Below are 18794 nucleotides of genomic sequence, written 5' to 3' on the forward strand. Positions count from 1 at the left end.
TAGATAGATAGATAGATAGATAGATAGATAGATAGATAGATAGATAGATAGATAGATAGATAGGGACCAAAAAAATGGAAGGCAGCACTCCAGGTTTTAGCAAAACATATAAGTGGACTTTATTGGGTCCACATGGTGTGGTGCAACGTTTCGGCTTGAGAAAGGCTTTTTTAAGTCCACTTATATTTTTGCTAAAACCTGGAGTGCTGCCTTCCATTTTTTTGGTCCCTGTATATTTGGCAATTGGCATATTTGGATTAGTTGCTGGGAGGCCTGTGCACCCATTTACGGTAATTGTATGTGCTGTTCCATTGTTTTCTATCTAGATAGGTAGATAGATTGATAGAGGAAGAAAAGCAACACCTGTGACATATCAAAAAATGAAGGCAAACAGGGGTGCAAAGCTTCCCAGGCTTAAGCCTAAGGGTACTGTTGTAATGAGCTGGCCGGCTCTGACTGTTCTGTTATCATTGACATAGAAGAATCTGTGACAGACACTGCCCCCGTGTGGCCAGAAGTTATACCTACGCCGAATGTGATTACAGAGAAACAAACTGTATTGGCTAAGCTCCCCCCTGTTATGTCATGTGACCAGGAAGGAGGGAGAGAGGAAGAAGAGCCCGGGAAATCAGTCTGTGCAGAGGGAAGTCTGTGTATGCTGGTGCCCTCCTGTGAATGCGATATAACAGATTGTCTGGATGATCCCTCTCCCTTGAAAGCTGACTTCCAGATCCTGAACCCACGAACTGTAAGCGGGTCCTCTGTTGAGAGGCCGAATATTCACTCAGCGGTGACATCTCCACAGATCCTGAACCCACGAACTGTAAGCGGATCCTCTGTTGAGAGGCCGAATATTCCACCCCTACCTGCCGTACCCCAAGGACTACAGTCTGGACCTGAGAAACGGAGCTTTGTTTAATCCCTGCAGAGACAGACAGGCCTGCGACGTGGGAAGATAATCTTCTGGAGCAAAGAGACTGGTAACGTGTGGATAGGGACAGTGAGGGAAAGTTTGTTATTACACGTTATTTCTGTGAATAGGTATATTTTGTACTGTCTATTATTGTGTTCCGCTGTGTTAAGAAAATGTTTAACAGTAAAGATACGTTTGATAAAATGGAATCTGAGTGTGGAAGTTTTGCTGAGCCAGATCATGGATATACATGGGCGAACTTGCCCTCGGCCACTTCATCTGGCGTAGTCGGCAGGATCTGTGCCCAGCAGCATTCCCACCCAGGCCCAGTATACAGTCAGAAACCGCCGCCGGTGTCCATTGTAAACCAGGTCAGGAAATTTGGCGGGCGAAACTACCCCGTACCAGAGTGGGCGGAACAAGTGCGGATACTGGGAGAAATGTATAATATTGACCCTAAGACCTTGGCAGAAATGGCGGTACTGACGCTAGAGGGGGAGGCATGGACGACAGTCAGACTGGAGACGGTCAGGGGGCAGCGTGTGTTAGAGGATTTGGTGCGGGTGCTGGAAAAGACCTATGGACCTACTACGTACCAGGGAACACTGCGATACCTGTTCTTTAGACGGACACAGCTTGAATGGGAAGACATTCCCCAGTATGCAAATGCCCTTCAGGTACTCCTTGAATAAGTCTGTGCAAGAGGGGAACAACTGGCTACTATAGCTCCTCGTGACCTGGTACTGAGAGACCAATTCGTTATAGGGCTGAGAGACCAGTATCTTAACCGTACGCTACAGGACTTGATTCGGATGACGCCGACTCTCACCTTCGCTGAAGTCAAGCAGGAAGCCATAGAACGTTCTAGGGGACCCGTCATGGATGTGGGGACTCAAAGCGCTGCGTGCAGATCCATATTAAACAGTAACCAGCCCAACAGTGACACCGAGGAGCTGAAACAGATGGTAGCAGATTTACAGCAACAGGTGTCACAGTTAACACTAGAACGGCAGAGAGACCAGCGGATGCAACCTAGCCGTCCCGTGGGACCGTGTTGGTCATGTGGTGACCCCCGTCATAGGGCGAATCGTTGTCCTCAACGAACAAACCATCAGTTACCACGACGAACAGAATATCAGCTACATCCATGAGCAGAGCCGCCACGCCAGGTCTCACCACAATGGCCGCCGTTAAACTAGACACCCCTGCAGCTGAGGCTCGAGCAGCAGGGGGGGACAGAGAATGGGGTGTAGAAAAACAGAGCCAGCCACGGAGTACTCTTGCCTCGAGTAGTCCTACACTTGAAGTTATTCTGGAGGGAGTTGCAGTACAAGGATTGATGGATACTGGGTCGCAAGTGACCACGATCTCTGAACAGTTTTATGAAAAGTACCTCAAACCAAGAACTGCTTGTGATCCAGATACCACCATTAAGATAATTGCGGCTAATAACCTACCCATTCCAGTAACCGGAGTCGCCTGGATGGATACGAAGGCCTGTGGACAAGACCTAGGGAAACGAGGAATCGTCATTGTCAAGGAAGGCTTCGGCTCCGAGACTCCAGTAATAATCGGAATGAATATCTTGAAAGACCTGGATCTTATGCTGTTGAAAAGAAAAGGGCCCAAGTACTGGCAGAAAGTTACCAAACATAAACCGACTCGTCTGGCGTTCCAGCGCGTAATCCGGACCGTTGGACTTCAACAGATGGCAAAGGAACAACTACCCCTAGCAGCCATTAAAGTGCCCCGCTGTACTCGGATTACTTTGCCCGCTGAAAAAGAGACAGTCATTTCCCTGCCTCTTAACACCAACCGACAACTTGAAGGAGTTGAAGTGTTAATCGAACCGAGAGCTCCAAGTGGGGGTAAGCTAAACCCACTAGTCGCCCGCACCCTAGCCGTCGTGAGGAATGGAAGAGTCCCTGTCAGGCTAAACAACACCGCAGACGTAGGTGTAGCCCTTGAAGCTGGAACGCAACTTGCCAGAGTGTATGCTCTACCTACAGAAGTGAACCCCATGGGACCCTTACAATTCACCCCGTCTACAGAAGATGGCCGGACGGTAACTGTCTCAGCCATAAATGCTCAAGCAGATGATGAAGACATTGGGCGAAAACTACTGGAAAAAGTGCAACTGGACCCGTCCCAGTACACCAAACAGGAAGTGTCTCAAATGGAGAAACTACTGCGAGAACACCAAGACTCCTTTGCAAAGCATGACACTGACTTCGGGTACACCACCAGTATTCAACACGAGATTCCCACGGGTGATGCTGCCCCTATTCGCGAGAGGTACCGACAAATACCACCTCAACAATACCAGGAGGTGAAGAGCCTCTTAGAATCTATGCTACACGCCGGAGTGGTGCGGGAAAGCCAGAGCCCATGGGCTGCACCCGTGGTGATAGTCAAAAAGAAAGATGGATCCCTGAGATTTTGCGTAGACTACCGTCGGCTGAACGCTTGCACGATCCGGGACTCCTATCCACTCCCCCGGATCGAAGAGTCACTGACCGCCCTGAAAAAGGCCAAATATTTTTCGTCTCTAGACTTGGCCAGTGGATATTGGCAGGTCCCCATGAGTGAGAAGGACAGAGAAAAGACCGCCTTCATCCTTCCCATGGGCCTGTACGAGTTTGACCGGATGCCATTCGGCTTGAGTAACGCACCAGGGACCTTTCAGAGACTGATGGAACGCTGTCTGGGAGATTTCAACTTTGAATTCACGCTGATATACCTTGATGACATCGTGGTATACTCCGCCACCTTTGAGGATCACCTTCACAAGCTTGGCAAAGTGTTCCAGCGCTTGAAGAAACACGGCTTGAAGTTAAAGCCCAGCAAGTGCCGTCTATTCCAGCAGGAGATCGATTACCTGGGACACCGGATCTCAGCCGAAGGTGTCCAACCCTCTCCAGAGAAGATAGCAGCTGTCCGAGAGTGGCCACAACCAACTACCATCAAAGAAGTCCAGGCTTTCCTGGGGCTAGCGGGCTATTACCGCCGATTTGTCAAGGACTTTGCCCGGCTTGCGGAACCACTGCATGAGACCCTCCGAGGAACCGCGAACAGTCCCAGAGGACGATGCATCAGCTGGGGGCCCGACCAAGAAAAATCCTTCCGGGCGCTTCAAGCTGCTCTGACATCACCCCCTATTCTGGCATTTGAACCACAAGTAGAGAAAGCTGGAGACCAATACAAGGGGATCACCTCAAAGTAATAAATAACTTTTATTGGATACAACAAAACATACAACATACAATTAAGACCATTTAAAAGTCATAGACATGACACATAACAACCCAAATAGCTTATAATAAAGCAGAGAGTCTCCCCTCCCCAAGTCCAAGATATAAATATACCTCTTGTCTATTAGTGGCAGTAGAACACATACCAATGCATGCCCTGATACATGTACACCACGTAAATCCAGTACACCGGTATAATAACCATTCAATGACTAGGCAATACTGAGTACAACCGGCTGTTCAATAAACAAAACATCACTTCAGGCATGTATATACTTAGCCAGTAGACCATGCATATGACAAGAGGCACACCATATGTGGGTACTATTCTGGCATTTGCAGACTACACCTTGCCGTTCCAGTTATACACCGACGCCAGCCTTCAAGGTCTCGGGGCGGTCCTCTCCCAAGTCCAAGATAACAAGGAACGCGTAATAGCCTATGCCAGTAGATCCCTCCGGGATACCGAAAAGAACCCCGTCAACTACAGCTCTTTCCGCCTGGAACTCCTGGCCCTGACCTGGGCTATGACAGAGAAATTTGCTGGCTACCTGACAGGAGCGGAGGTGCTGGTCGTGACAGACAACAATCCTCTTGCCCACCTAGAAAATGCCAAACTAGGGGCAATGGAACAGCGCTGGATGGCAAGGCTCTCTAGATTCCAATACAAAATTAAATACAGAGCGGGGAAGGAGAATCAGAATGCTGACAGCCTTTCCAGAGTGACATCATTCCCACCAGTGGGGAACCGGGATGAAGAGTTGGAGGAAGATGAACTGCCCGACTTTGCACGGCTAGCTAAACAAATAGAAGATAGCCGCCAGTATGCTGTAGGCGGGATCGAAGCCGTAGTGGGGTCCCCCCTGTCCCAACAAGAATGGGCCAAGCTTCAAGATCGAGACCCTGAACACGTCTTACTGAAACAGTACGTGAAGACACAAGAGAAACCACCCTCCGAAGTAAGAGCCCGACTATCAACCAGGGCCTCTGCCCTACTTGCCCAATGGGATCGGCTGATCGTGAAGGATGGAGTCTTGTATCGCAGGGCCCTTTTATCCCATATGCTGGAAGAATGTTTGCAGATTGTCATCCCGGTGCAGCTAGCCCATGAGATGGTGGCTGAAGCCCACAGAAGGAACGGCCACTTCGGCATAGACAAGACCCTCCGGTGGACCCAGCAATTCATTTTTTGCCCAGGACTCCGTAAGCTGGTTGAAAACGTCTGCCTGAGCTGTCGTACATGTGAACTCCACAAGTCTACTGAGCAGCGTGCACCTGTCCAGACCATTAGCACATCCAGGCCCCTCGAGTTGTTGATGGTGGACTATCTGTTGATCGGAACGGCGAATAGTGGCTACCAGTACTGTCTGGTGATGGTGGACCACTTCACGAAATTCGCCGTCGCTGTTGCTACCAAAGATCAGACTACCGAATCAGCTGCACAGGCCATCTGTCAACACTTCGTTCGGGTCTACGGGTGTCCGGAGCGGCTGCACTCGGATCAGGGGGCGTGTTTCGAAGGGCGAGTCATTGAAGAACTTCAGCAGATGTATGGAATCAAGAAGTCCAGGACCACCCCGTATCATCCACAAGGGAATGGCGCGTGTGAACGTTTCAACCGGACTCTCTTACAACTGATCCGAACCTTAGCAGAAGACAAAAAGCCCGACTGGCCTCGATTCCTCCCAGAACTGCTGTGGGCCTATAACAATCAAGTCCATTCTGTCACCGGATACACGCCTTACACCCTCCTGTTTGGCCGCCCAGGCAAAGGCATCCATGAGCTACACCTGTCTAACTCTACACCTGTGGTACCTATCCTTCCTGGCTACAAGCACACCGTCAAAGGATGGAAACTGTCTACCGGCTGGTGGAACAGCAGATCCAGGACCAGGTCCACACTGATCCACTTCCAGTACAAGAAGACCTACTGAGTGTGGGACAACTAGTCCTAGTTCGTATAAAGAAACCGCAAGGAAAACTCCGGCCCAAGTGGGAGACCGAAGTCTATCGAATAATTGGACACCCGTACCCTGATGGCCCCGTCTATCAAGTACAAGGCGAAGACAGCAGCAGCCTCCGCACCCTGCACCGTAACATGTTGCGCCCCTGCCGTTCTCAGCCTGACTCCTCTCCTGTGATACCTAGAGAGATGGATATCACTAATACTGTGGGAGACACCGACACCGGGGATGTAGAGGTAGAAGACATACCTACCCCTGCTCGCCTGACTGACACGTCTGATACCCTTACCTCCTCGACTGACTTACCGACTGGGGCGGAGAGTGGAGTGACTGATCGGGGAGAGAGACTAGCACCCGTTAGGCGGACAGCGAGGACCACCGCAGGAGTGCCCCCGGGACAGTCCTACAGAGACCAATATGTGTGGCCCTCTTCACAGCCGGGTCCTACAACCTCCACAGCCATCGCCGCCCTGGAGACAGTCGTTGACAGGGACTGCCAACCTTCAAGTGGGGGGGCGTGTAATGAGCTGGCCGGCTCTGACTGTTCTGTTATCATTGACATAGAAGAATCTGTGACAGACACTGCCCCCGTGTGGCCAGAAGTTATACCTATGCCGAATGTGATTACAGAGAAACAAACTGTATTGGCTAAGCTCCCCCCTGTTATGTCATGTGACCAGGAAGGAGGGAAAGAGGAAGAAGAGCCCGGGAAATCAGTCTGTGCAGAGAGAAGTCTGTGTATGCTGGTGCCCTCCTGTGAATGCGATATAACAGATTGTCTGGATGATCCCTCTCCCTTGAAAGCTGACTTCCAGATCCTGAACCCACGAACTGTAAGCGGGTCCTCTGTTGAGAGGCCGAATATTCACTCAGCGGTGACATCTCCACAGATCCTGAACCCACGAACTGTAAGCGGATCCTCTGTTGAGAGGCCGAATATTCCACCCCTACCTGCCGTACCCCAAGGACTACAGTCTGGACCTGAGAGACGGAGCTTTGTTTAATCCCTGCAGAGACAGACAGGCCTGCGACGTGGGAAGATAATCTTCTGGAGCAAAGAGACTGGTAACGTGTGGATAGGGACAGTGAGGGAAAGTTTGTTATTACACGTTATTTCTGTGAATAGGTATATTTTGTACTGTCTATTATTGTGTTCCGCTGTGTTAAGAAAATGTTTAACAGTAAAGATACGTTTGTTAAGATGGAATCTGAGTGTGGAAGTTTTGCTGAGCCAGATCATGGATATACATGGGCGAACTTTCCCTCGGTCACTTCACTGTCACACAGTGCAATTTTCATCGCTACGACGGCACGATCCGTGACGTCGCAGCGTCGTATGATTATCGCTCCAGCGTCATAGACTGCGGTCACACTTTGCAATCACGGCGCTGGAGCGATGCCGAAGTCCCCGGGTAACCAGGGTAAACATCGGGTTACTAAGCGCAGGGCCGCGCTTAGTAACCCGATGTTTACCCTGGTTACCAGCGTAAACGTTAAAAAAACAAACAGTACATACTTACATTCCGGTGTCTGTCCCCGGCGTCTCAGCTTCTCTCCACTGTGTAAGCGCCATAGCCGGAAAGCACAGCGGTGACGTCAGACGTCACCGCTGTGCTCGCTTTCCGGCCGGCAGGCACTCACACAGTGCAGAGAAGCTGAGACGCCGGAGGACAGACACCGGAATGTAAGTATGTACTGTTTGTTTTTTTAACGTTTACGCTGGTAACCAGGGTAAACATCGGGTTACTAAGCGCGGCCCTGCGCTTAGTTACCCGATGTTTACCCTGGTTACAAGCGAACACATCGCTGGATCGCTGTCACACACAACGATCCAGCGATGTCAGCGGGTGATCAAGCAACGAAAGAAAGTTCCAAACGATCTGCTACGACGTACGATTCTCAGCATGATGTCTGATCGCAGTAGCGTGTCAGACACAGCGATATCGTAACGATATCGCTAGAACGTCACGAATCGTGCCGTCGTAGCGATCAAAATTGCACTGTGTGACAGTACCCTAACACAAATATTAGAAAAAAATGGAAGCAGCACCGAAAAAATTTGTGCAAATTATAGGACTTTAAAAGCCCATGTGGTGACCTTTTGATTTATAGTTTCTTGGCCTGAGAAAGGTTCACAATATTAACCAGATGAGGAACCAGAGAAGTTCAAGTGAATAGTGCATCCATATAGAAGCGCAGAGTTTGTTATACAATCCAGGGTGTACAGTAGGGTTCACTCAGTGATTTGGCAAAGTTGAGTTTGTAGCATGGTCTGAAGGTGAGAACTGGCCAGGGGAAATGCAAGCATTGTAGCAGAGCTGGGTTTGTCACAAGGTCCAAGTCAAGTGTAGGGGAATTTGGCACAAGGAAGCGGGCAGTATAGAGTAGCCGTAAGGATGACAACTATTTGAATTATTCAACAGTGATCCTACACTACAATGGGCCTATAAATTTAGTGATCGTGATTTCAAGTCATCTCATCGGATTATCAGGGTAAACCAAAGTGCAGAAGGGCAAAGAGAGCCGGCCGAGGCAGGAGGAGGATGTGGTGCCTGGTGCTGGAGCCGATAGATAGATGAAAGATAGATAGATAGATAGATAGATAGATAGATAGATAGATAGATAGATAGATAGATAACGACTAATGAAAGTTCTATTGAAAGTGGTCCTTTAAGCAGTTGGTCTTCTGAAAGTGATGTAATTTACCAGTATGGATAATAAATGGCGGAACTAAAAACCTTTCACATTAAATCTGTTTTGATTACGGCATAGTTTTTTCACAGAGATGGTCTTTGCAGAGGTGGCATACTGGTTTATAATATATTTTCCTGGATAATATGTCTTATTTGAGTTTAGAATAGCATATTTCTTTAGGTGATTGTTCACACAGGCCCAGTCTATGCCTGATTTCTGCTGAAGCTGCCTAGCCTAAAAATCTAGAATTGTGCTAAATGTAAATTTTTCTTCTCACTCCAATGCAGAAAACAGGTGACAAAGTGATTATGCTCAAGCTCTCCACATGCATTTGAAGACTTGCTTACAAATTAAAGGCATTGTCCTAGAATTAGATGTTGAAGAACTATACTTAGGGTAGGTCATCAACTTCTCAAGAGTGGAGGTCCAACACACATCACCCCCACCGATCAGCTGATTTTCGGTCCAGCAGATGCAACAGCTCCATACATTGTTAAGTGGCCATTCTGGGGTACTGCAGCGCCTTTCCTATTTAGGTGAAAACCACTTTTATATTTACCAATATGATTTATAGAAAATATGCAATTGTTAATAAATGAGGATCACAGCCTAGGTACAGCAGTTCCATCTCTGGCTCTTTGGCAATGCTGCGCCTCCATCTGACAATTGCATCTTAAACGTTATTTACTCCAGACAACAGAGCAGTGTGAGATTGCTTCATAGCACATTAAAGGAGTTTTGGTGCTCATTATTGCAATGATTTGTTAGTTTTCAAGCCATTGTAATCAGCCACAATCGGTGACAGCTGGAAACTATAGTCTATCGTGATCAACCAGCATCACAGTCAGTAAATATTACGTGTAACTAGTGATGGGCGGAATCCTTGGATTTTTGGGTCCTGCGTATTCGCCTGAACATTTAAAAAAGTTTGGTTCTGGTACCACAGTAGTACCCAAACAAGAACACAAACCTAGACCCCATTCAGATGAATGGGGAGCCCAAACATCCATTGTTTGCCATGCTATAGTCTGCATTACAGTGCGGCAAGCCATGCCTCTTATAGGCAGTAAGATCAATAACGCCGGTCAGAGAGCTGTGGTTCCAATGCTGGCAGATGACAGTGAGAGCCAGCAGCTGTGACCGGCAATAAAAAGTTTACCGCTATTCACAAAGGTGTCGGCTGATGTGAGTACTACTCCCATCAGCCTACACCTACTGTCGCTGATAACAGCAAGAGCAGGTGCCAGTGATGGGAGTAATCATAAGCTGGCACCAGCACAATAAATAAATTTAAAAAATGACGTGTTTTGTTCTATTTTTGCTAAACATTACTGGCAAGGCTAATAAATAAGTCCTTTATTTGAAATAAAAATACACACCCTGTTTTACATATTTATTTGACAATAACAATTATTCTCGCCTAACACCCATTCCATTGAAGCCCTTGTCCCCTGTAAAAAAACCCAGAAAATAATAAACTAGAAAAATACTCACCTTACGCCCATTCCATTGAAGCCTTTGTCCCCTGTAAAAAAGAAAAATAATAAACAACCATGTCCCTCACCTCTCCAAAGTAAAGATGTCCCACACCGTAATCCATCTCTGTTATATTTGGCTTTCAACCTGGATGTTGCCATGATGCGACCATCCAGGCTGAAAACCACAGGAGAATGAGATGCTGCGAGTACAGCTTCAGTGACTAGCGATGATGTCATAGAGTTCTCCGTCACTCATTGAAGCTGTGTGTCCATACTTCACTGTGAGTGCCCCGATGACCTGCGGTGACCTCAATGAGATCACAGCAAGCACCATGAGAAAATTCTCCCGGTGCTTGCGATGATCTCACAATACCAGCACCCAGCTGTCTGCTTTAGCTTGGCTGGTTGTCAAAAATGGGAGGCCCCACGCCTTTTTTTACATTTGTTTAAATAATTTTAAAAAATGGCCTGGGGACTCCTTTATTTTCGATACCCAATAACTAATAACAAAAACTGTTGGCACTTCCAAATCAGAAAACTGGTAGTGGTGTACAGGTGCAAACTAGGAGCAGCCAGCTCTTTACATGAGAAACAGATAAAGTTGCACTCTGTTGTGCTGAAGCATGTAAATATCAAATATTAAATATGAATAGCATTACTGCTCTAGGTGATAAGAAAAAATGATGTACTTGGCACATAATTTGGCCAATTCTTAATATCTAGAGCAGTAATACTATTCATATTTCATATATTATATATTTACATGCTTTAGCACTACAGGGTGCAACTTTATTTGTTTGTTTTATTCTTCATAACCAGTCATGATAAAGCTGACAGCTGACGGTAGCAACCCACAGCTGTCAGTTTTGCCAGCTCTGGCTATCAAAAATAGAACAGACCCTATGTAATTTATTTAAAAAATGTATCTATCTACAGCACAGGTGCTGTCTGATGACTACTTCCATCATCGGTGCTTGCTCTCGCTGTTATCAGCGACAGCAGGCGTAGGCTGATGGGAGTGGTACTCTCTCATCAGCCAACACATGTGACAGGTGGTAAACATTTTAAACCTTATAACTGGTTGGGCCACCCTTTGCAGCAACAAGTGCAATCAAGCATTTGCGATAACTGGCAATGAGCCTTTTACAATGCTCTGGCAATTACTTTTTCACACAGGGCCCTGTAGGTTTGGATTTCTTTTTCCCTTAAAAATAAAGACCTTCATTTTAAAACTGCATTTTGTGTTTAATTGTGTTATCGTTGTCTAATATATACATTTTTTGGTGATCTGAAACATTTAATCTATTCACTTATGTATATATCTATCTGTCTGTCTGTCTATCTATCTATCTATCTATCTATGTATCCTTATCTTTCTATCTATTTACAGTATATCCATCTTTCATTAGTGTTTTGTGCTTCATCATGAGTTATTACTTTTTTCAACATCATTATTCTGTATTCTTACCTTATACATAAACTTCCTATTGCGAGTGAAAGGACAAATCTTGCCATCTTTCCATGAATTTTGTTCACCATCTGGGGAGTCAGGGCTCTGAATGATCATTACCAGGCAGTTTATGGTTTCGCCAGAGGCGATGTTTACATTGGCCTTAATTGTGTTTGTTAATTGTATTGTTTTTACAGGCAGCGAGTTATAGCACCTTTTATACAATGGAACAATTCATCAGCGTTCCAGCGTAACACCCAAACCCTTAACAAAGAGCCCTGTTTATGCCGAGTGCCCCCCCACAAACAAAATGACCCAGTCTCTATAGAAAAAAGTATCTATTTCCTTCTCCTACTCTTTAACCTGTCTGTGGATAGTCGTGGCCCTAAAATTAAATTGTCGTTTAACACGTTACAAATCCAGCTCAGCGATCTCTAAACCCTTCTGCTGAATTAAAGCGTATTTCCGCTAAACAGCCAGGGCCATTTATTATATGAAAATTAATTAAACTTGCTGAGTATTAGGAGAAACCAGTGTGCCGTTATTTATGTGTTAAACAGAAGGAGCTGCTCAGTTCTAACCTTCGATTTCCTCTGTAAAATAAATAGACAGGACAGAATTACAGCAGATAAATAGGAGGGTGAAAGAAGGAAAGAACAAAAATACAAGACAGTCCCCGGAAGACTGGAAGGAAATAATGGATCTACTTTGATACATCACTTTATTATTAACAAACATTAAAAAAAACTATTTAAAAAATAAGGTAAAAGTTCTTCTATCAATGACAACTTGTATTATTAATTTCATTGTGTCCAGCAGGTTTACTAACACTCATACAACAAGTCTCATCATCTTAATTGTGAACTTCCCACCATCAACATACTTTGTGATCTCCGTGGCGAACTCCTCACCGTCCACGTACACACAGGACACTTGGATGATAAAACATGGCAGCTCCTCATCTGGGGTGAAATAGTCAACAAAACAGTCATTCTTTACTTTAGTTGGCATCCTCCTGACCTTCTTGGCAGTCCCTTCCTTCTTTCAAGACAGTCAGAGAGGCAGTTATGCCTCCATAACCTGTCGTGGGACGTCGTTTTAGATTTGGACTCTGAACACTCCATATGCCCTCTCCAACTGACACAATAGAGACAAGCGAGTCCTTACAGGGGTTGTCCGATGAAAGCAAGTTATGAGCGAGATTGTATACTGACCGGTGGGCGTCAGACCGGTGGGCATCAGACCGGTGGGCGTCAGACCGGTGGGACCCACATCGATCTTCACAAAAAGAAACTTATATTTCCATCAGAGCACTCTTATCTTTAACAAATGGAGCAGAGAGTCAGATGCCCGGCCGCAGCTCAATTCATTTTCCTAGGGTGCCACAGGAAAAAGCCGAGTATAGCGCTCAGTATTTGTTATGCTTTGCTTGTATAACGCCATCATATCACCCTGCGATTTACAGACATTATCATCGCCGTCCGCATCAGGGCTTACAATCTACAATCCCTATCAGTATGTTCTTGGAATGTGGGAGGAACCCGGAGGAAACCTACATAAACACAGGGACCACACATGCTCCTTGCAGATGTTGTCCTTGGTGGGATTTGAACCCAGGACCCTAGTGCTGCAAAACAACAGTGCTAACCACTGCAGCCCTGCTCTGTGTAGCACAAGGGATTAGGTGACCGCAGCTTCTAGTCTCCTATGGATGCTATTGAAGCAAGTGTAAAGTAAGAAAAAAATGTTTTTAAAAATATTAAAAAATGTAAAAAAAAATTAAACGTTCCAATCGCCGACCTTTCGCCCCATTCAAAAGAAAACATACTCATATTTGGTATTGTCGCTTTCAGAATCGCCCGGTCTATCAATATATAAAAATAATTAATCCGATTGGTAAACTTTTTTAGGTCGCTGCAACATTGCATTAACTAGACATGTTTGGTATCTACGAACTCGTAATGACATGGAGAAACAAAATGGCAGGTTAGTTTCAGCAGTTAGTGAACATGGTAAAAAAAAAAAAACAATTGTGGAATTGCCCTTTTTTTTTGCAGTTTCACCACACTTTGATTTTTTTCCCATATTCCAGTACGCTATGTACCAAAACCAATGGTGTCATTCAAAAGTACAACTTTGTTAACACTTTGCTAACCATCTATATGCTATAGTCACTATTTACAGCAGTATTAAGGGGTTAAACAGCCAACACTGATCATGGCTGTTTCAGCAAGTTGTCAACTATAGTGTATAGTTGATAGCTGCTGGATTGTCACCCGTCGGAGGATGCTATTCTTTTATATTGCAGGTCAGTTTTAAGTCGTATTGGTGGTCACTGAGGGGTTAAGACCTGCTGCAGCTTGATTGAGCGCTCTTCACATACACAGAATACACAACTGAAAATGATCAGACAATTACAACATAAAGAAATGCAGTGATCATGGTATGGAGCAGGACCAGGAGCTGAGCCTGCGCCATGCAGAGCATGTATCGGCTGTGTTACACAGCTGGCACCCAACAGTAACCATTGGGTTAGTGGAACCATTGTTTTCAGCCCTCTTACATGGAGGGTTCTGACCAGCTGGAAATCTTTCTCCAGGGGTTTATTGAGAGTTATATACATTATTCTGCTGTGAACTTCTAGTAGGAGACAGAACTTTATCATTTCTTGGTTGTTTGCTTGAGAGGAGTTATGGGATTTAGTGTTTCAGCTCTGGCGATGTGATAATATAGACCGGTAATTCTGGACCTAACTCAATAGTTAGGTTTGAGGAAGATCTGGATGGGACAAATGCACACAGATAGGGCAGTACCGTAAGGAACAAGATGGGGTGAGGGTGATGCTAGCGCTCACCTGTAAGGGTTGTGTGAGGACCCAACAGCTATAGAAGCCTGGTGTGCCGTAGCGGCAGCCCTGAGGCTGGAGGAGAGTGTCGTTCAGATAGTAGTTTGACAAGGCAGAGATTATCACTATGTGTATCGGCTGCGCTCACGGAAAGGATGAGATCCAGAGAGTATAACCAAGGTTTTTATTCATACCAATGCATTTCGGCGCCGGATCGGCATCTTTCTTTTTAGGTATTTAAATAATAGGTAGCCTAGATGATAACTATTAACCTCCCCATTACAATAAACCAAATAATAATAATGGTAAACTAATGATCATCTGACCACTAAACTATCCTGTACCTCCATGGTTATTTGATGTTAACCCATGAACACCGTTAACGCTCTAAACCACTAGGGATATTAGAAATTAAGCCACTCAAGACCACCAGGGATAATCCACCAGTATTGTCACTAAACGACTATTTGTAAAATATGTGATGTAATGCATGTTAAAAGTTGGTAATGTGAGTGATGGAGGGAAAAGGGTGAATTATGATGGATATGAACCCACTTGGAAACTCTCTCTTTAATCAAAACCTTCATGTATCTTCTGTAATTCAGGAACAGCCATTGTCCAAATGCAATTAATTTTCTCTATCGTAGAGATGATCAACCCCACAAGTGTGCACAAGGGTAAATCAATGTAATATTATCATTTCTCTTCCTTAACAGTAAAGTTTCCCGGCCTCAGGACCTACGTAGATCCTCACACGTACGAAGATCCTAGCCAAGCGGTGCATGAATTCGCAAAGGAGCTGGACTCCACATGTATATCCATAGATAAAGTGATTGGAGCAGGTAAGAAGCTAAATATATTGTGGTCAATTATTTATGTACAAGATATACAGCTCTGGCAAAAATTAAGAGACCACTGCAAAATCTTCAGTTTGTCTGATTTTTCTCTTTATAGGGATATTTTTGAGTAAAATGTAAATTGTTCTTTTATTCTATAAACTTCTGACAACATGTCTCTGAATTTCCAAGCAATAAATTTTGTATTTTTTTCTGAAAAGGAGAAATGGTCAAAAGAAAACAGTGCTTTCAGACCTCAAATAATGCAAATAAAACAAGTTCATAATCATTTAGAAAGAACAATACTAATGTTTTATCTCAGGAAGAGTTCAGAAATCAATATTTTGTGGAATAACCATGATTTTTAATCACAGCTTTCATGCGTCTCGGCATAGTTTCCACCAGTCTTTCACAATGCTTCTGGCGCAAAAATGTAAGCAGTTCTTCTCTGTTTGATGGCTTGTGACTATCCATCATCCTCCTGATTACATCCCAGAGGTTTTCAATGGGGTTCAGGTCTGGAGATTGGGCTGCCCATGACAGGGTTTCGATGTGGTGGTCTCTTAATGTTTGCCAGAGCTGTATGTAATACATGAGTAGTGAGAATATGGTGGGACCTCAGGATTTATGACATACACATTTGCTGTCAGGTGCAAAGTAATGTTGTGATATTGGCCATTTCACTTTATGGGGCTGGTTGCATGGGCAGTAATAGTCCTCATTATATAAGCTGCACACTTACACCTGTGAGAACGTCATTTCTTATATGAAGCATATTACGTTTTGGTCTTTGTGGTCCTTTAAAATGCGACTGGCAATTCATGTTGGGAATTGTATTTTATCAATGCACCTAACAGGCCAGCTACAAAACGCACCAGCGCCACATTTTATTATTAGCCTATTTATGTCGCTTTGATTATTTAGTAGGTCTGGCCCTTTAAAAGAACCAAGATGGTTGTACAGGCGAGGGAAAACATATTTAATAGAATGCGTTTCTTACGTGGGGAATTGTATCTGGAAATGCTTTCTATAAAACCCCAGGTTCTGCATTGATTTTAATGCTACCTAGTTATTTTTTATTAGCCAATAATAATATAGTGTGTGCAGAAAATATACAATCAAATATTAACGCTGAGTAGTTTGTATCGCTCTGCTGACGACTCATATGGCTGCGGCTGAGAAGACGATGAATACGTCGATTTTATATGTTTGGGTATACAGATGTAGCAGAATTATTTGTCATTTAACCCGTTGTTGTAACCCACACAAGGCCCGATTCATCACTTGTATTTTTTGTTTTTTATATTCATTGAACCTTCATGTTATCATAAATTGGTTGTAAAAGGCTCTAGAGAAAAGCTCTCAGACAGATTGAAGCGTTACGCACAGTGATGAGCGAGCGTGCTCGGATACGGTGTTATCCGGCCATGCTCGTGTGCTAATAGAGGATCTTCGGCATCCTTCGATAACTAACAGGCAATCCCTGATGTGTTCCAGACATGGAGCCGCGGGGACTCGAACATAGTATTCGCGCATGCCGGAGATACTCTATTAGCACACACAAGCTTGGACAACACTTTATCCCAGCACGCTCGCTCATCACTCGTTACAAACTCTCAGAATAAGGTCATGGACAGATTCTCAGTTATCTCATTCTGCAGCCATCAATAGACACATGCAACACAAGCGCCACAGACGGCAAACGTTGCTAAATTTTTAACGAAACCCAATTGCAAAAAATATGTTTAGCACAAAATATATACATTTAAGTAAAAAAAAACAAAAACGGAATCCTCGGTTAAAGTTTAGCTATCCTCTAGTGATAGTTTCTCGAATAGTGCCACTGACATTGTAATCTCTGCACTTTTGTAGCAGTGTCTGACTTGTAACGCTTTATTTGTGGCTGGACTATTTGTGCGTCATATTAATTGTCAGCTCAGATAATAGGTTTATCCGCCGCCCTGTGCAGAGCCACAAGCAGCGCTCTGCTACATCTACAGACGGGCCATTTTCAGGAATTGTGCAGCACGCAGGCAGCATGGCTGCAGATCTTTATTCCTGTATTGTTTTCCCATCACAAGCGCTGTTTCATCTAATTACAAATGACAGGAAGACGAGAGTCATTCAATTATTAGATCGCAAATGGCTGCAGAAAATATCCCCGTGCTATTTTGCTTTGCTGATGGTTTTATGGGTTTGTAGTAAGGTATAATCATTGTGCAGATCCAAAAAGGACTTTTTTTTAGTAAAAAGTTTATATATCTGTGGATCATGGTAACTTCAGCAATGGACTGAGCACTACTGCAGCCTGAATCCGGAATTACTCGTATGTCCTATAATGGGCACATTGTAATCAGATGGATAATTGAACTCACTGAATAGTCAGAGCAGTCAAGCTCAGTAGTAGAAGGCTACGAAGCTGCGAGCCGGCAACCATCACTTTATTATTTATCATGGGCTCATATCTACAACCATAACACAACACCTGTGAGAGTCTATGGGGACTTTAGGTACCCAAAGTTGGATATGTCTTGGGCGATACTTGTGTGTTACCCACAATCACCACCATATAATACTCTCCCAAAAAAGAATACAACTAGCTATACCAATTGGTGCTAAATTGTGTGCTCATACCATACCGTGCCTACAGAACAGTGCTGTAATACATTGGCAATTAAAGTCCTCATTTATTGTGTAATGTGGCTCCGGACAGTAGCCGAGGGCGAGGTGCTCATCTCTTGTACCCCGGCATGTGACATAAAGGTAGGGGGCTTTGCTGGGTATGTGCACTTTGTCTAAAGGGATGCTATGCCCTTGGAGGCCGCATGTTTGATTTGACTGGTCAGGAGCAGATGTTGAAGACTATAATGAGTAAGACCACTAGTCAAAAATCAACTTTTTATTGAATGAAAACTAGGTAGGGAATATATGCATTGGTAATGATTACACAGCTTAATGAACTTTTCCTTCACCATATGGAGCATTTTCATACACAGTCTCAGTTCCTTTCATCATAACAATCTTGGTTCTTGATTCCACAAATTCACCTGCCTTCACAGCAATCCAGCTCAGTACTGCAGTCCAGTTAGCAAGAGTCCTGTTCTCAATCCATGGTTCCACATCTTCTTTCCCCTCAAGGGAACTAGTGGCTGGTACTTTGCTTTTATGCTACTGACACCTTGGAACTTGTGCCTGGGGCACTCTCTTCATCTCATGCTGTCTGTTCTGTCTTCGCCCGTTACCTCTCTGAGTTATAAACTCAGATGGCTGTACTGCTTAGCGGTCCAAACCAGGACCTGTCTTCGATCGATCATTCTACCTCTCAGTCACTTCTCTCCTTCTCTCCACTAGGATCTTACTATC

At 44.8% G+C, this 18794-nt stretch overlaps 1 protein-coding gene and 1 long non-coding RNA gene across 3 annotated transcripts in view; both read left to right on the forward strand.

The window, feature by feature from the left end:
- EPHA3 (EPH receptor A3) overlaps nt 1-18794 on the forward strand; it is a 508285-nt gene that overhangs the window by 429493 nt on the left and 59998 nt on the right. For both annotated transcript variants that reach the window (XM_077294091.1, XM_077294092.1), the window contains exon 10: nt 15312-15437. In XM_077294091.1, coding sequence (XP_077150206.1) covers nt 15312-15437 — 126 coding nt within the window. The remainder of the gene's footprint in view (nt 1-15311; nt 15438-18794) is intronic.
- LOC143815157 (uncharacterized) lies at nt 449-7335 on the forward strand. Its single transcript, XR_013223692.1, has 2 exons — nt 449-647; nt 6824-7335. It is a non-coding gene; the product is annotated as an uncharacterized LOC143815157 (long non-coding RNA).

The sequence above is a fragment of the Ranitomeya variabilis genome, chromosome 3 (genome assembly GCF_051348905.1).
Source record: "Ranitomeya variabilis isolate aRanVar5 chromosome 3, aRanVar5.hap1, whole genome shotgun sequence".
NCBI classification, from domain to species: Eukaryota; Metazoa; Chordata; class Amphibia; order Anura; family Dendrobatidae; genus Ranitomeya; species Ranitomeya variabilis.